At 41.8% G+C, this 20,037-nt stretch overlaps 1 protein-coding gene across 1 annotated transcript in view; it reads right to left on the reverse strand.

Moving 5' to 3' along the window:
- The window catches only part of wdr21 (WD repeat domain 21), a 165,794-nt gene that overhangs the window by 110,880 nt on the left and 34,877 nt on the right, over nucleotides 1–20,037 (reverse strand). The window contains exons 5-8 of the mRNA XM_041214174.1: nucleotides 15,158–15,312; nucleotides 13,247–13,329; nucleotides 7,453–7,549; nucleotides 3,144–3,290 (exon numbers count right to left, since the gene is read on the reverse strand). Coding sequence (XP_041070108.1) covers nucleotides 3,144–3,290; nucleotides 7,453–7,549; nucleotides 13,247–13,329; nucleotides 15,158–15,312 — 482 coding nt within the window. The remainder of the gene's footprint in view (nucleotides 1–3,143; nucleotides 3,291–7,452; nucleotides 7,550–13,246; nucleotides 13,330–15,157; nucleotides 15,313–20,037) is intronic.

Genomic DNA, 20,037 nt, shown 5'->3' on the forward strand with positions numbered 1-20,037 from the left:
GCTCTCTGCGGTAAAGAATTCCACAGATTCACTACCCTCTGAAAGAAGAAATTCCTCCGCACCTCTGTCTTAAATGGGTGACCCCTTACTCTGAGATTATGCCCTCTGGTTCTAGACTGTCCCACAAGGGGAAACAAACTCTCAGCATCTACCCTGCCAAACTCCTTAAGAATCTTATAAGTTTCTATAAGGTCACATCTCATTCTTCTAAACGCCAATGGGTACAGGTCCAACCTACTCAACCTCTCCTCATAAGAAAATCCCTCCATACCCAGGATCAACCGTGCGAACGTTCTCTGGACTGCCTATAATGCCAGTATATCTTTCCTCAGATAAGGGACCAAAATTGTTCACAGTATTCTAGGTGTGGTCTAATTCGTGCCCTGTATTGTTTTAGCAAGACTTCCCAATCTTAAACTCCATCCTCTTTGAAACAAAGGCAAACATTCAATTTGCCTTCCCTATTACCTGCTGAACTGGAATGCTAGCTTTTTGTGATTCATGCACAAAGACCCCAATTCCCTCTATGCTGCAGCTTTCTGCAGTCTTTCTCTATTTAAATAATATTCAGCTCCTCTACCTGCAAAAGTGTATAACTTCACATTTTCACACATTTTATTTGCCACTCACTTAATCTGTCTATATCCCTCTGCAGACTCTTTGTGTCATCCTTATCACTTGCCTCCCCACCTATTTTTGTGTCTTCCACAAACATGCCAATAGTACATTCACTTCCCTCATCCAAATCATTAATATATATATATGGTAAATAATGTGGCCCCAGCACTGATCCCTGTGGTACTCCACTATTACAGGTTGCCATCCTGAAAATGCCCCCCTTAACCCGATTCTCTGTCTTCTATTAGTTAGCCAATCCTCTATCCATGCTAATATACTACCCCAACACCATGGGCTATTATCTTATTAAGTAGTCTTATGTGTGGTACCTTATTGAATGCCTTTTGGAAATTGAAATATATTACATCTACTGGTTTCCCTTTATCTATCCTGTTTGATACCTCCTCAAAGAATTCTGATAAATTTGTCAGGCATGAAGGAGCCTTGGTGAGTTGCTGCAGTGCATCTTATAAATAGTACACACTGCTGCCACTGCACATCAGTGCTGGAGGGAATGGATGTTGAAAGAGGTGGATGAAGTGCCAATCAAGGGGGCTGCTTTGTCCTGGATGGTATCAAGTTTCTTGAATATCGTTGGAGCTGCACTCATCCAGGTAAATGGAGAGTATTCCATCACACTCCTGATTTGTGCCTTGTAGATGCTTTGGGGAGGCATGAGGTGAGTTACTCTCTGTAGAATTCCCAGCCTCTGATTTGCTCTTGTAGCCACCGTATTTATATGGCTATTCCAGTTCAGTTTCTGGTCAATGGTAACCCCCAGGATGTTGATAGTGGAGGATTCAGCAATTATAACGCCATTGAATGTCAAGGGGAGATGGTTGAGTTTCTCTCTTGTTGGAGATGGGCACTGCCTGGCACTTGTGTGAATGTGGTGTGGATGTTACTTGCCACTTATCAGCCCAAACCTGAAGTTTGTTCAGGTCTTGCTGCATATGAGCATGGACTGCTTCAGTATCGGAGGAGTCACAAATGGTACAACACATTGTGCAATAATCAGCAAAGATCCCCACATCCGCACTTCTGACCTTATGATGGAGGGAAGGTCATTGATTAAACAGCTGAAGATGCTTGGGCCTAGGACACTACCCTGAGGAACTCCTGCAGTGATGCCCTGGGACTGAGATGCCAACAATCACAATCATCTTCCTTTGTGCTAGGTATGACTCCAACTGGTGGAGAATTTTCACCCCTGATTCCCATTGACTCCAGTTTTGCTAGGGCACCTTGGTGCCACAGTTCAGTCAAATGTTGCCTTGATGTCAAGAGCAGTCACTCTCACCTCAGCTCTTGTTTCAGGTCTTTTGTCCATGTTTGGACCAAGGTTGTAATGAGGTCAGGAGCTGAATGGCCTTGACAGACCCCAAACAGAGCATCAGCGAGCAGGTTATTGCTGAGTAAGTGCCGCTTGATAGCACTGTTGACAACCCCTTCCATCAGCTGGCATTAGGATCCTGGGAATTAATCTGCAAGCCCATCGTCTTAGTCATTGAAGTGGTGAGGTGTGAAAGGTTCCATAAAGGAGAAAATCTTTACTACCCTTTTCTTCCCCCTTTATATGCAAAACAAAAGAAACCACAAAGAATATTCTGTGCATTTATTAACCAAGTTTCTGAATTTATTGTGAAGAATCTGTTTTTGGAAGAAATGAAGGACATTGAATTTTGGACATTCTTCCTCCTGAGTTATTTTTAAAACTTTGCAATATTAATTCTGGGCTGTGATTATGCCATTCTTCCAGAAACCACAGGCCAAGATAGATGTCTGACAGGGAATACCTGTTGAAGGAAGAGATACTTTATATACCTAAGTTAACAAAGAAGTGCTGTTGCCAGGCTAAAGACTCTTGCTGATTAGTTAAAAACACCTGGCCCAAGTGAAGTATTCTTTTAACATCTTAGTCTTTAAAATCTCAGTCAGAGTGTGTGTGTGTGTGTGTGTGTTGGTGTGCCTTAGAAGCAAGCTACAAGGGAAGGACTCTCTTTTTCTTATTTGTGGTCTAGAGGAGTTAAACTTTAATCATAAAGGTCATGGGAATAACTCGTTTTTTTTTTGGAAGTGTGCAAAAGTAAAAAGTCATCAAGGACAGTTTCACTAAAAATCTGTCAGACTTATTGTGACTGTTTTGTGTTAATGAGCAAGTGTATGGGGGTTTGAATATGTTTTTTAAAAAGGGGAAAATCATTACATTTCTAATCTATAACCTGTATGTCAACTAGTTTATTAACTTGTTTTTAAAAAGTAGTATGTTTTTTTATAGTCAATTTTTTTGCGTTTACTGAAGGAAGCCTGGTTAGAGTCTTTTTATGTTGGGAATAATAGTATCAAAGGGTAACAATTGGCCAGCTTTGTAGGTGAATTAAACATTTAAACTATTGTTATGACTTGTGGAGAAATGGGGCTAGAATCAACTGCGCACTGCTCCCATTTTGGTCCGTAACATAATGAAACTGCATTTCAATAGTTCATAAATACGTTTTAACCTGATTTAAAAATTAGCAACGAACCTTACGGTGTGTGAAGTAGAGATTGTCGCACATATCCACAGAAATAAGTCTGGATTCTTTCTTATGTCCATTGAGATTTAGAATTCCATATTTGTAGCCAGTTTCATCGTTTTTTACAGCAAATATCCGCTCACAGTTCGTGTCTGCCTATCAAAAATGGCACATTACCATCAATTTTTGTTATGATTTATATAAATTGTTCAGCAGTTAAACATAGAGTCATAGCATCATAGAGAGATTTGTGGCACAGAAGGAGGCCATTCTGCCCATCAAATCCATCACTCCCACAATTCTTAGCATCATCTGATAATTTGCAGGTCATGCCCTCAATATCCTACATCTAGATTATTAATGTAAATAGTAAATAGCCCAACATAAATTCCTGTGGGACACCCCTGGTGAATAGTCTCCAATCAGATCCAACTCCATTTATAATTACTTTTTGCCTGCAGGCCTTCCAGCCAGTTCTCAATCCAGCACAATAAATTACCATCTATTCCAGAGTCTCCAATTTTGTAGAGAAATCTCCAGTACGGTACCTAATCAAGTTTTCTGCAATTCTAAGTAGATGATTTTTACCACGCTCTGGTTATTAAGGCCAGACATCCTTTCTCTGAATAAAAGCAAAATACTGCAGATGCTGGAGATCTGAAGTAAAAACAGAAAGTGCTGGAGAAACTTAGAACTACATTATTTACTAACTGTTGCATCTTGCTAATGGGCAAAAAAATACCATGGCCTGAATTTTTAGCTTGTTGTGAGAGTATGATGGGCGGGACCAGAAACGGATGCAAAATCTGCTCCCGCCTAAGATCGGCACCCAAGCACAATCTCATGCTGGCTGGCCAATTAACAGCTGGCCAACAAAAAACTTGCATTGAAAGAGGGCCAGCGCTGACGGGGTGGCGGGAATTGGGAGGGTGCCTGAATCTGGTCAGCTGTGGGTGGGGGGGTTTAAAAACAGATGAATGAAGGGATGTAAATGAAGAACCACTGTGGGAGAGAGCAGTGAGGAACTTTAAAGTTACAGTTTAATCTGAAAGGTGAAAGTTAGTAGGAAACCGTGCAAGGAAGATTGCAATGTCTTCAGGAGCCGGAAGTGTGGAAATGCCCGAAGCCAATGCTTCTCTGATGCCAGCCTGCAAGTGCTCATCAATGCTGCCAGTGATCACTGGGAGATATTGCTACCACGAGACAGCAAGAAGAGACCTCCACATCTCACCAAGAATGCTTGGTGAGAGATGGCAGCACTAGTCAGCAGCTGGCGGGGGGGGTGGTGGTGCTGGGGTTCGCTCGAAGAACCTGGGTGCATTGCCGGATGAGAGTGAATGGTTTTCTCTGCTCTACAAAGGTGAGGAATAAGGTCCCATTTCACCTTGAATAAATGTGCATGTGTGGGCTTGCATTTGTTGGGGCTTTCAGGTATAAAGCTGAGGGCTTAAGTTTCCTGTGCCCTTAAAGATTGCTTGGGTCTAGACAGCATGGCAGGCATATCTAGAAGGACGAAGTCCTGCAATGTGCTGGGCACTTAAACCAGCAACACTGGGGAGGAGGATGCAATGTTCTGGCATACAGAAGGAGGACTCATGAAATCACTATTGTCCTTACAGGAGAGGAGGAGTCACAATGCCCAGGGGCGAAGCCAAACTGGTGAAGTAGTACCAAACCTAGCATTGCAAACTCAGATGGAGGAGCAGTTCCTGGAGCTGGCATGTCAGTTTGGAGTGAAATCCACAGGTCACATCGACATGTTTAGAATTAAAATGTTAACTTTAAAGTGCAGAGTTATATAGAACAAAGTAGGTCTATATCAAATAGGTAAAGCAGCCCTATTTGCTGAGTAAAACCCAATCCAATCCCTAACCACACTGATGCCAATTGTAGCACTTTGCTAGCTGATACCTTCCAGTTATCAAAGTTTAGTCAATCACTTTTGAACTAGAAATCCCCTGACAAATCCCGAGGTCCAGATGGACTTCACCCTAAAGTCTTGAAAGAAGTGGCTAGTGAGATAGTTGATGCACTGGTTTTAATTTTCCAAAATTTCCTAGATTTGGGGAAGGTTCCATTAGATTGGAAAATAGCAAATTTAGTCTTTATTCAAAAAAGGAGGGAGACAGAAAGCAAGAAACTATAGGCCAGTTAGCCTAACAACTCTCATAGGGAAAATGTTAGAAGCTATTATTAAAGATGTTAAAGCAGGGCACTTGGAAAAATTCAAGGCAGTTAGACAGAATCAACATGGTTTCGTAAAAGGGAAATCATGTTTAACCAATTTATTGGAGTTCTTTGAAGGAGTCACAGATGCTGTGGATAAAGGGGAACTGGTGGATATGCTGTACTTAGATTTCCAGAAGACATTTGATAAAGTGACACATCAAAGGTTATTGTAGAAAATAAAAGCTCATGGTGTAGGGGGTAACATATTGGCATGGATAGAAGATTGGCTAACTAACAGGAAGTAGAGAGTTGGCATAAATGGTTGGCAGGATGTGACAAGTGGTGTGCCACAGGGATCAATGCCGGAGCCTCAACTTTTTACAATTTATATAAATGACTTGGATGAAGGGACTGAAGGGATTGTTGCTAAATTTGCTGGCGACACAAAGGTAGGTAGGAAAGTAAATTATGAAGAGAATGTATGGAGGCTACATAGGTAGGTTAAGTGACTGGGCAAAGATATGGTGAATAGAGTATAATGAAGGCAAAAGTGAAATTGTTCATTTTGACAGGAAGAATAAAAAGAAGCTTATTATCTAAATGGTGAGAGATTGCAGAGCTCTGAGATTCAGAGGGATCTCGGTGTCGTGGTGCATGAATCACAAAACGTTAGTATACAGGTACAGCAGGTAATTAGGAAAGCTAATAGAATGTTAGCATTTATTGTGAGGGGAATCAATTACAAAAGTAGGGAGGTTGTGCTTCCGTTGTACAGGGCATTGGTGAGACCACATCTGGAGTATTGTGTACAGTACTGGTCTCCTTATTTAAAGAAAGATGTAAATGCATTAGAAGCAATTCAGAGAAGATTCACTAGACTAATACCAGGAATGGGCAGGTTGTCTCATGAGGAAAGGCTGGACAGGTTAGGCATGTATACACCACAGAAATTTAGAAGAATAAGAGGTGACTTAATTGAAACCTTTAAGATTCTGAGGGGTCTTGACAGGGTGGATGTGGAGATGATGTTTCCTCTTGTGGGAGAATCTATAACTAGGGGGTCACTGTTTAAAAATAAGGGGTTGCTCAGTTAAGACAGACGAGGAGAAATGTTTTCTCTCAGAGGGTTGAGTGTTTTTGGAACTGTCATGAAGCTATAAAAGTATATAATGTATATAATATTTTGGAAAATATTTATCTTTTAAAATAGAGGTTTAGTCTGCTGGTGTCTTAATTGGATTAAAGTCAGCTAGTTTAGGTGCTTTGATATGTACTAGTTTTGATATGGAAGAGAGATTTGCGTTTGCATTTTTTTTAACAGAGCATTCAAGAAGTGGGGTGAAAACTTGAAGCCTATCTAGCAGATACCAAGCCATATGTTTAGATTACTAATAAAATTGGTACTATGAATGGGGTTTAATTGTTCAAAGGTGAAATTCAAAGAGGCTGGTGAGACAATGAGAATCTGAATCCAATCAGTAGTGGTAGATATAACTTCAGCAGTTTTTGGGTGTACAGGGCAGAGGCAATGTAAGATCAAAAGGCAGCTGCAAGCCTCCAATTGGCTCCACAGTGAAAAGAACCTCATTTTGAATTCATACAGTGAAAATGCTTTGCCTGTTGTTTGGTTAAGTCTATGGGTTGCTGTTGCCTTAATAGAGATAGTTCAGGAATTTGTTAAAAGTTATAATAGTAGTAAATTTGTAGCCATGTGTATATATTTTAACCTGTGTAAATTAATAAAATGTTTCAATTAATTTAATGTAAAGCCTGAAGAATTGGTGGTCTGATTCCTGAATTTAGAGTCGCATCTCAAACAAAACACTTAAAATTATAGGTTATGACAGTTGTTTAAAGTTTCCCTCTGGGATTTTTAAATAACTTCGCTTTACCAACTGCGTTGGTCATAACAGAACTCTCTTCCTCAAAAGGCAGTGGAAGCAAAATCTTTGAATATTTTTAATACAGAGCTAGATAGATTCTTGACTAACAAGATGAAAGGTTATCGGGGGTAGGCAGGAATGTGGGGTTGAGGTTACATTCAGATCAGCCATGATCTTATTGAATGTTAGAGCAGGATCAAGGTCTACTCCTGCTCCTAATTCGTATGGTCTTAAAACAAAACAATATTTTCAGTTCTCATACTTACCAAAATCATTTTGAAACTGCTTTTACTGGAAGAATCTGCACTGTGAACCTCCAATTTATTCCTTCTCATTCCACTGACCTTGAGTTCTTGAGCAAGCCTGTAAATGATGTTGGGTGATTGTGGTGGAAATAGTTGTATATATATATATATATATATATATATAAAAATTTGATGATTACTGTCAAACCTCAATACTATGAACTCAAAGAGGAATGAACTTTTTCATATCAAGAATTCACTTAAAAAGGACTGACAGATCATTAGAATGTCATGAACCGAAAATAACCAAAAAGGGCAATGGAACACTGGCCTATATAATCGAGAGAACTAGAATACGACGAGATAGAAGTCATGCTTCAGCTATACCACACTGGCAGTACTGTGAGCAGTTCTAGGCTTCACACCTAGGAAGGATATATTGGCAGAATTACCTGGAAAAACTCAGCAGGTCTGGCAGCATCGGCGGAGAAGAAAAGAGTTGACGTTTCGAGTCCTCATGACCCTTCGACAGAACTTGAGTTCGAGTCCAGGAAAGAGCTGAAATATAAGCTGGTTTAAGGTGTGTGTGTGGGGGGCGGAGAGATAGAGAGACAGAGAGGTGGAGGGGGTTGGTGTGGTTGTAGCGACAAACAAGCAGTGATAGAAGCAGATCATCAAAAGATGTCAACAACAATAGTACAATAGAACACATAGGTGTTAAAGTTAAAGTTGGTGATATTATCTAAACGAATGTGCTAATTAAGAATGGATGGTAGGGCACTCAAGGTATAGCTCTAGTGGGTTTTTTTTTTATTTTATATAATGGAAATAGGTGGGAAAAGGAAAATCTTTATAATTTATTGGGAAAAAAAAGAAGGGGGAAACAGAAAGGGGGTGGGGATGGGGGAGGGGACTCACGACCTAAAGTTGTTGAATTCAATATTCAGTCCGGAAGGCTGTAAAGTCCCTAGTCGGAAGATGAGGTGTTGTTCCTCCAGTTTGCGTTGGGCTTCACTGGAACAATGCAGCAAGCCAAGGACAGACATGTGGGCAAGAGAGCAGGGTGGAGTGTTAAAATGGCAAGCGACAGGGAGGTTTGGGTCATTCTTGCGGACAGACCGCAGGTGTTCTGCAAAGCGGTCGCCCAGTTTACGTTTGGTCTCTCCAATGTAGAGGAGACCACATTGGGAGCAACGAATGCAGTAGACTAAGTTGGGGGAAATGCAAGTGAAATGCTGCTTCACTTGAAAGGAGTGTTTGGGTCCTTGGACGGTGAGGAGAGAGGAAGTGAAGGGGCAGGTGTTGCATCTTTTGCGTGGGCAAGGGGTTGTGCCATAGGAGGGGGTTGAGGAGTAGGGGGTGATGGAGGAGTGGACCAGGGTGTCCCGGAGGGAGCGATCCCTACGGAATGCCGATAAGGGGGGTGAAGGGAAGATGTGTTTGGTAGTGGCATCATGCTGGAGTTGGCGGAAATGGCGGAGGATGATCCTTTGAATGCGGAGGCTGGTGGGGTGATAAGTGAGGACAAGGGGGACCCTATCATGTTTCTGGGAGGGAGGAGAAGGAGTGAGGGCGGATGCGCGGGAGATGGGCCGGACACGGTTGAGGGCCCTGTCAACGACCGTGGGTGGAAAACCTCGGTTAAGGAAGAAGGAGGACATGTCAGAGGAACTGTTTTTGAATGTAGCATCATCGGAACAGATGCGACGGAGGCGAAGGAACTGAGAGAATGGGATGGAGTCCTTACAGGAAGTGGGGTGTGAGGAGCTGTAGTCGAGATAGCTGTGGGTGTCGGTGGGTTTGTAATGGATATTGGTGGACAGTCTATCACCAGAGATTGAGACAGAGAGGTCAAGGAAGGGAAGGGAAGGGTCATGAGGACTCGAAACGTCAACTCTTTTCTTCTCCGCCGATGCTGCCAGACCTGCTGAGTTTTTCCAGGTAATTCTGTTTTTGTTTTGGATTTCCAGCATCCGCAGTTTTTTTGTTTTTATAAGGATATATTGGCCTTGGATGGACTGCAGTGTAGATTTACAGGAATGATACCTAGTCTCCAAAAGGTTATATTATAGTTCCAAAATATTAAGAGGAACACACAGGATATGATAGGATAGGATAGGATAAATGGAAACTATTGCCATGAGCAAAGGAGTCTAGTACTTGGGGACACAGTCTAAAAATTAGAGCTAGACCTTTCAGGAATGAAATTAGGAAACATTTCTACACACAAAAGGTGTTAGAAATTTTAACTTCTCTTCTGCAAACAGCAACTGATGCTGGATCAATTGATAATTTTGAAACTGAGATTGATAGATTCTTGTTAGCCAAAGGTATTAAAGAATAGCGAGCAAATATGGTATATGGAGTTAGCTTACAGATCAGTCATGATTTAATTGAATGACGGAACGGGCTCAAGGAGCTAAATGGCTTCTACCTACTCCTTTGTTACTATTGCCAGAACCAGGAAAAATATGTTAATAAATACAGAGAATGCAGAGGAAAACTGAAAATGAAAATAAAACAAAGAATGTATGAGAAAATATTAACAAGTAACACAAAATGAAGTTTTTCATAAACATACGAACAATAAAAGTATAGTCAAAAGGAAAGGTATGGCTGATTCAGGATCAAATAAAAGAGCTCGTGGAGGCAGAGGGCCTGGCTGGGGTACTGAAAGAGCACTTTGCACCTGTCTTCACTAAAGAGGATGGTGCCAATGTCACATCAAACATGGAGTCATGGAGAAATTAAAAGGGATAGTAATAGATAAAGAGGAGGTACTTAAAAGGATGGCAGCTCTGAAAGTAGAAAAGTCACCCAAACAAGAAGGAATGGATCCTAGTGGGAGGGGCAGGATGCCTGAGCACTGGCAGCATATCCCACTGAGTGTTTGGAGGCAGGAAGAGAGAGAGAAATTACAGGGAAACCCAATCATACTCTCACAGGAAGTAACAGCATTACTCATGGATAGCAATCAAGAATGGAAACCCAAATTCATCTTCTACTCTATCCTAGAGGCTGTAACAGGCAATTGTGACACCCACCTTGCAGCTGAAGAGAGCTGACGAGCAAACGTGGAACTTCCCAGGTGTGTATGACCAAATAGCATACACAACTGTGTAAGTACGCCCTAAGCCAATCAGCAGTTGAGGGCCAATTTAAACATGTTCTAGGTCTTGTGTTTCTGATCAGAGAACAAGTGGCTAAAAACGTAAAACCTGACTTGAAAATGGTAGCATTTTAGCCCTGTGGATGCATCTTTCCTAATACTTGTCACGTAAATTTCTTTCGTTTGCACTCAGTTCCCACTCCTGAATGCCACTATTGTAGTGCTTGACTGGCTGCTCAAGACTAATTCTCACTTTATCCTTCCAAAAGGCATTTGATACAGTGCCGCACAACAGAATTGTGAGCAAAGTTATAGCTCATGGAATAAAATGGGACAGTAGAAACATTGAAATGAATTGGCTGACATGATGAAACAGAATAGTGGTTAATAGATGTTTTTCAGGCTGGAGGAATCTTTGTTGTGGAGTTCCTCAGGGGTCAGTGTTGGGACCCTTGCTTTTCCTGATATTTATTACTGACCCAGGCCTTGGTGTACAGGGCACAATTTCAAAATGCAGATGTTACGAAACTTGGAAACATTGTGATCTGTGAGGAGGATAGTGTAGAACTTCAAAAGGACATAGACAAGTTGGTGGAATGGGCGGACGGGTGACAGATGAAGTTCAATGCAGAGAAATGGGAAGTGATTTATTTTGGTAGGGAGAATAAGCAGACACAATATAAAATAAAGGGCACAACTCTAGCAGCAGAGGGATCTGGGTATATATGTGGATAAGTCATTGAAGGTGGCAGGACATGTTGAGAGTGCAGTTAATAAAGAACAAAGTGTCCTAGGCTTTATTAATAGGAGCGCAGAGTGCAAGAGTAATGTAGATAAAACACTAAATTCAACCTCAGCTGGAGTATTGCATCCAGTTCTGGGTGCCACAATTTAGGAAAGATGTGAAAGCATTGGAGAGGTGCAGAAAAGATTCACGAGAATGGTTCCAAGGATCAGGAACTTCAATCATGAAGAGAAATTGGAGAGGTAAGGACTGTCTCCCTTGGAGAAAAGAAGGCTGAAAGGAGATTTGATAGAGGTATTCAAAATCATGAAGGGTGTGGAGGTAGTAGATAAGGAGAAACTGTTCCCATTTGTGAAAGGATCGGGAATGAGAGGGCACGCACAGATTTAAAGTAATTGGCAAAAGAAGCAAAGGCAGTATGAGGAAAATGATTACACAGAACGAGTGGTTAGGATCTGGAATGCATTGCCCATGAGTGTGGTGGAGGCAGGTTCAATCAAAGCATACAAAATGGAATTAGGCTGTTATCTGAAAGGAAGAATGTTCAGAGTTATGGGGAGAAGGTGGGAGAATGGCACTAAGTGAATTGCTTATTCAGAGAGCTGGTGCAGACCTAATGGGCCTAGTGGCCTCCTCCTACATTGTAACAAATCTGTGATTCTGTGATGCACCAAGTAGTATATGATGCAGTGGTATGGATTTTATACTGTACACAGATTGTGTTACTGCGGACCTTACACAATACATGGTAGATGATATAGTACTATGGCCCTTATTTCACATGTAGCAGTTCGGCACAGTTGATAGCACTGTCACCTCACTGTCACAACATTGTGGATTCAAGGCTCACTCAGATCTAAGTAGACATTGCAGTACAGCATGGAATATTGTATAATTGAGGTACACTTGTTAGATGAGGTATAAAGCCCCAGTCTATCTGTTCTGACGGACATTGAAAATCTTAATATGATTCGCTGAATAGCCAGCAGCTATTCAAGAATAGCAGCTGAACTACATCATCAAAACACATTAACTGGTTACTCATCTCATTCTCACTTGTGGGACCTCGATCTGCACAAAACAGCTTCATTTAAAATATGTAAAGTTTTAAAATATTTATTCTGCAGATATGACATTATTGGAATGGCTGGAATTCTCCAGGAAGGTAATGAGGCTGCCATCTTGAGTCATGGTTTGATACACCAGAATGTCTTGCCTGGGCCATTCCTGGCAATTAAGAGTCAACCACATTAGTTAGGGACTGTAGTCCAGACATGCTAAGGGGGCCATTGGGATTTTTACAACAGTCTGACAGCTTCATAGCCACTTTCTCTGGTACCAGATTTCTATTTCCAGCTTTTATTTAAAAATTTAATTTAAAATTAATTCAGATTCCCAAACTGCCAAGGTAGTATTTGAACTCACATTCTCTGGATAATGAGTCCAGAAACAAAACTACTACACGTACATTTCCTTCCGAATATCCCAAGTCCTCAAGTCCTTTCTCACTTCTTGCCAGTATGAAATTACAGCACCGACATCAGAGATTAAAGACTCCTAAATACTTCTGAAACTATTGGTTCAGCAATACTAGGCCAAAGACAGTGAGCAACAGCAAGGAAAAAGGGAAAAAAGGGGCAAACTTAAGGAAAGATTAAAGAAGGCAATGCATAGGAATGTCAGTATTTTTCTCCCGATGTGCAAAAACTCAATGGAGCAGAAGACAAAGTAATGCATATTTATTCAGATTAATGAAACAGATACAAAGATTTTTTGAAGATGCGTTTATAGGGAAGCTAGATAAACACATGGGGGAGAAAGGAATAGAACCATATGCTGAGGAGGTTAGAGGAAGTAGGATGGAAGAAAGCTCGAGTGGAGCATAAACTCTGGCATGGATTTACTAGGCCAAATAGCCTATTTCTGTGCTATTGTAAATTGTTTTAATGTAACCTACTTACCTCAAATATGATGCTGAGTTCATTAGTCCAAAATGTCTTTTCTGTAGAAGCATGGTGAAGTCCATACCCATTCTAGCCACCCGCTGTTTGCAACAAAAAAAAGTTAGGACTCCAGTGATCAAGTCAAGAGTCACACATGGTTTCATTAGAAAGCTGGTCTCCTAGTCAATTGGCAAGGACAGTGCTGAGCCTTACTTACATTAAGGCAAACTTTGTGTCATTGGGGAATATAAGGTTCACCTCCTAAGAATAGTTAGAAAACCTGAACTCAAGGATAAAATGCTAACATAATAGCAGTTGAAGTCAACCATTTGACCCTTCAAGGCTATTCCACCATTCAATAAGATCATGGCAGATTTCTTCCGCCGCCTTCCTGCACTGTCCCCAAAGCCCTTAATTCCCTTAGTGCCAAACCTATCGACCTCAGCAACAGAGCATCCACAGATGTCAGAGGTAGAGAATTGCAAAGATTCACAAGCGTGCGGGTAAAGAAAATGCTCCGCATCTTTGTCCTAAATGGTCGACTACTTATTCTAAGACCGTGACCTATATGGAGTTCTATAATCTCCAGAGTAAGCAGCCTCCTAGCATCATCCCTATCAAGCCTCTTAATAATATTTTAATGTTTCAATGAAGTCACCTCTCCTTCTTTTAAAGTCCTGGTCTGGTCTACCCAATCTCTCCGCCTGGGTGGGTGTGGTGGCAGATGTGGTCTAGGGGTTTGGGGGGGGGGGCAGGTGGTGGTCAGAGGAGTGGTGGTTTCAAAAATTGGGGGGGGATCAGAGGTTGGGGTGGGAGGGGAGTCTCGTGGGGTGCTGGGTTTGGGGGTGTGGGGGGAGTCCCATGGGGCCGGTAGGTCTTTACAGTAGTTGCCCAGGTGGTAGAAGAGGTTTTATTTCTTCTAACTTTTTCTGAATTACTATTGGTGTAACCCTGGCAGGACCATCCAAAGTTTGCGATTTAAACTGCATTTTCGGACGGTTCCCAGCACAGGGCAACTGTCCAGAGGAAGTGTGCATCTCTGGGTAATTGCCATGCAAACCTTTACCTGGGAACTTCCGAGAGGGTTCACCAGCGCATCTTTGGGGTACCCCCCAAATCTGACGCTGTGGAGCTTGGAAGTTACGGCTCACCATTTGCTTTCCCAGATGCTTGCTATAATTGTACATTAACTTTATGTTTTGTGTACAGCCACATCCAGATCCTTCTGAAATAAAAGCAAAAAACTGTAGATACTGGAAATCTGAAACAAAAATAAAAATACCTGGAAAAACTCAGCAGGTCTGGCAGCATCTGCGGAGAGGAATACAGTTAACATTTCGAGTCCGTATGACTCTTCAACAGAACTAAGTTAAAATAGAAGAGAGGTGAAATATAAGCTGGTTTAAGTGGGGGGGCGGGGGGTAGAACAGGATAGAGGGCCAGTGATAGGTGGAGATAGCCAAAAGATGTCATAGACAAAAGGACAAAGAGGTGTTGAAAGTGGTGATATTATCTAAGGAATGTGCTAATTAACGGTAGATTAAGGGATCCTTCTGAATACCAACATTTCCTAGCCTCTCACCATTTAAAATATATTCTGTTTTTCCCACATCATATTCCATTCTTGCCCACTTACTTATCCTGTCTATATCCCTTTGCAGACTCTTTGCAACTCATACCTTACTTTCCACCTAACTTTGTATTGTCAGTAAACCTAAATACATTCTCAGCCCAGTCATCTAGGTCATTGATATAGATTGTTAAATAATGGAGATCCAAACACTGGTCCTTACAGTAGTGCTCCTTGTAGTTACAGCCTGCTGACCTGAAAATGACACATATATTCCTGTTTTGTCTGTTAACATCATTACATATGAATAGATATCATATCTCTCATAAAATCATTTTGTAAAATGCAAGTCTAATTACCCCAGTTTTAGCATCCTCCTCCAACATCTTCAATCGCTTTTGTTCCATGTCCCTTTGTTTAATTGCCTCCCATGTAAGAGGGTTACAATTGTTGTGTCCAGGTAATAGCCTAAAATATCTGTCCTTTTTTTGATCGTAGTAAAATCCAGGTAGCTCTAAAAAAAAAATAAAATGACCCTTTACTAAACAGCATGGACAGTTCAATTTCTGCATCCAAATATGCACAGCTTTTCAAATAAGTACTGAATCAATGTCCTTGCGAGGAACTCTGAGCACCCTGGTGCTCTCAATGGGACCATTTGAAGGAATGGAAAACTGGCTGAGGGATGTGAACAAAGGAGGACTGGTGAAATGAGTAGACACATGGCAGGTGAAATTTGACACAGAAATATGAAGTGATTCACTTTGGTAGAAAAAATGAGGAGACGCAATATAAACTAAATGATACAATTTTAAAGAGGTGCAAGAACAGAGAAACCTTTGAAGATGACAAGATGAGAAGGCTGTTAAAAAGTGGAGAGATCTTTATGTTTGTAAAGAGACAAAGTACAAGAAGCAGGAAAATTACACTAATGTTTTATAAAACACTGGTTAGAGCACAGCTAGATTATTACATCCAGTTCTGCACACCACAATTTATAAAGGTTGTCAAGACCTTGGTGAAGATGCAGTGGAGATTTGTGTTTCCTACTTCCCATTTTCTATCAACTTTATATGTATCCTAACTTTTAAGTAACTAGGCCAAAATAACTTGAGCATCCAGAGTCCATTCATCTGCGCATTTTGACTGCCGCTCTGGACCCGAGCCTATCGCTTTACTTCAACTTTCTAACTTCTTTCTTCTGTGCCTCTTCTAGACCCTCTCTTGTATTGTCATGACTCCTTTTACTTCTCCTCTCTCAGATTCTCTGACCCTCGCAATTCCCTACCTTAATCTTTCAGTATTCCTCGATCTTCCTGCTCTCTTACCACATTCCTAGGCTTGATTCCCTCTTGGGTACGCTAAAGCTTCACTCTTCTTTCCACAGATGATGCTTAATCTGCTGAGCTTTTCCAGCAATTTTTATTCTTATTTCAGATTTCCAGCATCTGCAATATTTTGCTTTTGTACCTTCCCTCCATCTCTCTCATTGCATCCTCCAACAGAACTTGGCACTGATTGAGCATGAACAGCAACCCCAATTGCCCATCCATTTCTCTCATTGACCTTCTTGCCTAGTAAGGCCAATGGGGGCTAATCTTTCCCATGTTTTTCAACCCTCCCACTGCTGACCCTGTGGACTCTGTCAGCAGATTAGCTCACACCACCTCTCTACACATCTCCCTCTAGAGTGTCTGTTCATTTATGAACAAGACCTTTGCCACCCATGAACTTATTGTGGATGATTGCATTGATATCATGGCCTTAACATATTATGCTACCTGCCCCTCAATGGAGCCTCCCTGCCTAGCTATATCTTTCACCCCTTGCCCGTCAAGTCCAATGCTGTGACTGTTTGGCACTTATCACCAGATCACACCTTGACCTGAGCTGCTACACCTCTGACATGTTCTCTTCCTTTGAGCATCCCCCTTCCTCCACCTCCTCACCTCTCATTCAAAATTATCGTTCTCTACTGTCCTCTCAAGTATAAAGAAAATATTCTCATCGAGATTTCTTCTGGTTTCTTTCCTAGCCCTCTGCACCAAACAATTTCTCATCCTTGGTGATTTCAATCTCCACCTCAACTCAACTTGCTCTCTCTCCTCTGATCCTCTTAGCTTCCCTCAATCATTCCCTCCATGTAAACTCACCAACCCAAATTCACAGTTAACCTCCAACCCCCCCGCCCCCCGCCTTCCTACCTTCTACTGGGCCACAATCCCACGACCGAATATCAAACCATTGTTTCCAGCACTGACCTCATCTCATTTGGAGATCTTACCTCAACAGCTTCCCACCTCATAGACCCCCAACCCCGAACAGCTCACTTCTATTTCCTTCCCAAAATCCACAAACAGACTGTCCTGGTAGACCCATTGCTTCAGCCTGTTCCTGCCCCATTGAACTTATTTCTTAACTTGACTCTATTTTTTTCTCCCCTTGTCCAGTCTCTTCTCACCTACATCTATGATTCTTCTGATGCCTGATGTCATTTCAATAATTTCCAATTTCCTGGCCCTAACTGCCTCCTCTTCACTATGGAATCCAAATCTCTCAACATCTCTATCCCCCATCAGGAAGGTCTGAGGGCTCGCCATATCTTCCTTGACCAAAGGCCCAAACAGTGAACATCCACCACCAGCCTCCTCTCATTGTTCTCTCATTGAACAATTCTCCTTTAATTGTCTCACCTCCTCCAATAAAAGAGTACCCGCATGGGCCCTAATTATACCTATCTTTTTGTGGGGTATGTGGAACATTCCTTGTTCCAGTGTTACACTTTTTCTGGCACACCGATGACTGTATTGGTGCCAATTCTGGACACCACACTTTAGAAAGGATGTCAAGGCCATGGAGAAGGCGCAAGGAAGATTTACTAGGATGACAAAAGCAGCTACAGAGTGCAAGTCCCTGTGGGCCACGAGTGCTTCTCCAGCCCTTCAAGCAAATCTCCACTTTCCTTCTGTCAATCACAGTCACTTTTCACGGCTGTGATTGACCAACACCCACAAATACCTAAATCTCTCCCTCCTGATTATTGGGCTCTTCTCTCTGCACCCTACTCCCCAAACTCCGATCTCTCCTAATTGCTGGGGAGAGTCCCAGGCTGCGATTTCCTGTTTTCCCACCAGCCAACTTCTCAATCTGGTTGATTGGCAAATGGAAACAAAATAAAAATAAAAACAGAGGTCCTGTTGTTGACATAAACAAGATCTCCCACCACCATGCTCCTCCATCACTATTGGGTCATATGTTCCACTCGAGGGAATCCTGACTTTGAAAAAGTTTTCTCTCATCAGAGGGTCGTTAGTCCATGGAATTCTCTTCCCTAGAAAGCAGTGGAGCCTGGATCATTGAATTTATTCAAGGCTGATTTGGCAGATTTTTGATAGACAAGAGAGTCAAGGATTACGTAGGTGCAGATGGAAAAGTGGAGTTACATAGAAACATAGAAAATAGAAGCAGGAGGGGGTCATTCAGCCCTTCAAGCCTGCTCTGCCATTCAATATGATCCTGCTCTCCTACCATACCCGTTGATGCCTTCACAGCCCTCTATGGCAGAAAATTCCACAGGTTCGCCACTCTCTGAGTGAAGAAGTTTCTTCTCATCCCAGTCCTAAATAGCCTGCCCCACATCCTGAGATTGTGACCCCTTGTTCTAGACACCCCAGCCAGAGGAAACATCACCCCTGCATCCAGTCTGTCCAGCCCTGTCAGAATTTTATACATTTCAATGAGATCCCCTCTTATTCTTCCAAACAGTGAATACAGGTATAGTCGGCCCAATCTCTCCTCATATGACAATCCTGCCATCCCAGGAATCACTCTGGTGAACCTTCACTACGTTCCCTCTATGGCAAGTATATCCTTTTTTAGGTAAGGAGACCAAAATTGCACACAACACTCCAGGCGTGTTCTCACCAAGGCCCTGTACAGCTGCAGTAAGACATCTTTGTCCCTGTACTTAAGTCCTCCTGCAATGAATTTGCCTTCTAAACTGTTTGCTGCACCTGCATGCTTGCTTTCAGTGATTGGTGTACAAGGACACCCAGGTCCCTTTGTACATCAACATTTCCCAATCTATCACCATTTAAGTAATACTCTGCCATTCTGTTTTTCCTACCGAAGTGGATAACTTCACACTTATCCATGTTATACTTCATTCGCCATGTACTTGCCCACTCACTCAAATTGCCTAAATAGCCTTGAAGCCTCGTAACATCCTCCTCACCACATTCCCACCTAGGTTTGTGTCATCATCAAATGTGGAAATATTACATTTGATTCCCTCATCCAAATCATTAATATATATTGTGAATAGCTGGGGCCCAAGCACTGATCCTTGTGGTACCCCACAAGTCACTGCCAGCCATTCCAAAAAAGACGCATTTATTCCTACTCTGTTTCCTGTTAACCAATTCTCAATCCAAGCCAATATATTACCCTTTAATTTTGCACACTAACCTCTTATGTGGGACTTCATCAAAAACTTTCTAAAAATCCAAATACACCACACCCACTTGTTCTCTCTTACCTATTTCGCTAGTTAGGTCCTCAAAATACTCCAATAGGTTTGTTAAACATGATTTCCCTTTCATAAATCCATGTCAACTTTGTCTAATCCTGTTGATGTTTTCTAAGTGTCCTGTTATCACATCCTTTATAACAGACTTTAGCATTTTCCCTACCACCGATGTCAGGCTAACCGGTCTGTAATTCCCTGTTATCTCTCTCCCTCCCTCCTCTTTTAAATAGTGGGGTTATATTTGCCACCCTCCAATCTGCCGGGACTGTTCCGGGACAGAATTTTGGAAGACGGCAACCAATGCATCCACTGTTTCCATGGCCACCTCCTTTAGTATCCTGTGATGTAGATTATCAGGCCCTGAGGATTTATTGACTTTCAGTTCCATTAATTTCACCAGTACTGTTTTTTAAGTAATACTAATTTCCATCAATTCCTCCTTCTCACTAGACCTTTGATTCCCTAGTATTTCTGGGAAGCTATTTGTGTCTTCCTCCGTGGAGACAGAACTAAAGTAGTTGTTTAATTGCTCTGTCATTTCCTTGTTCTCTATTATAAATTCTCCCGTTTTGGACATTTGTCTTCACCAATCTTTTTCTTCTTACATACTTATAGAAGCTTTTACAGTCCTTTTTTATGTTCCTTGCAAGTTCACTCTCATACTCTATCTTTCCCCTCTTAGTCAATGTCTTGGTCCTCCTTTGCCAAATT

The sequence above is a fragment of the Carcharodon carcharias genome, chromosome 20, assembly GCF_017639515.1.
Source record: "Carcharodon carcharias isolate sCarCar2 chromosome 20, sCarCar2.pri, whole genome shotgun sequence".
NCBI classification, from domain to species: Eukaryota; Metazoa; Chordata; class Chondrichthyes; order Lamniformes; family Lamnidae; genus Carcharodon; species Carcharodon carcharias.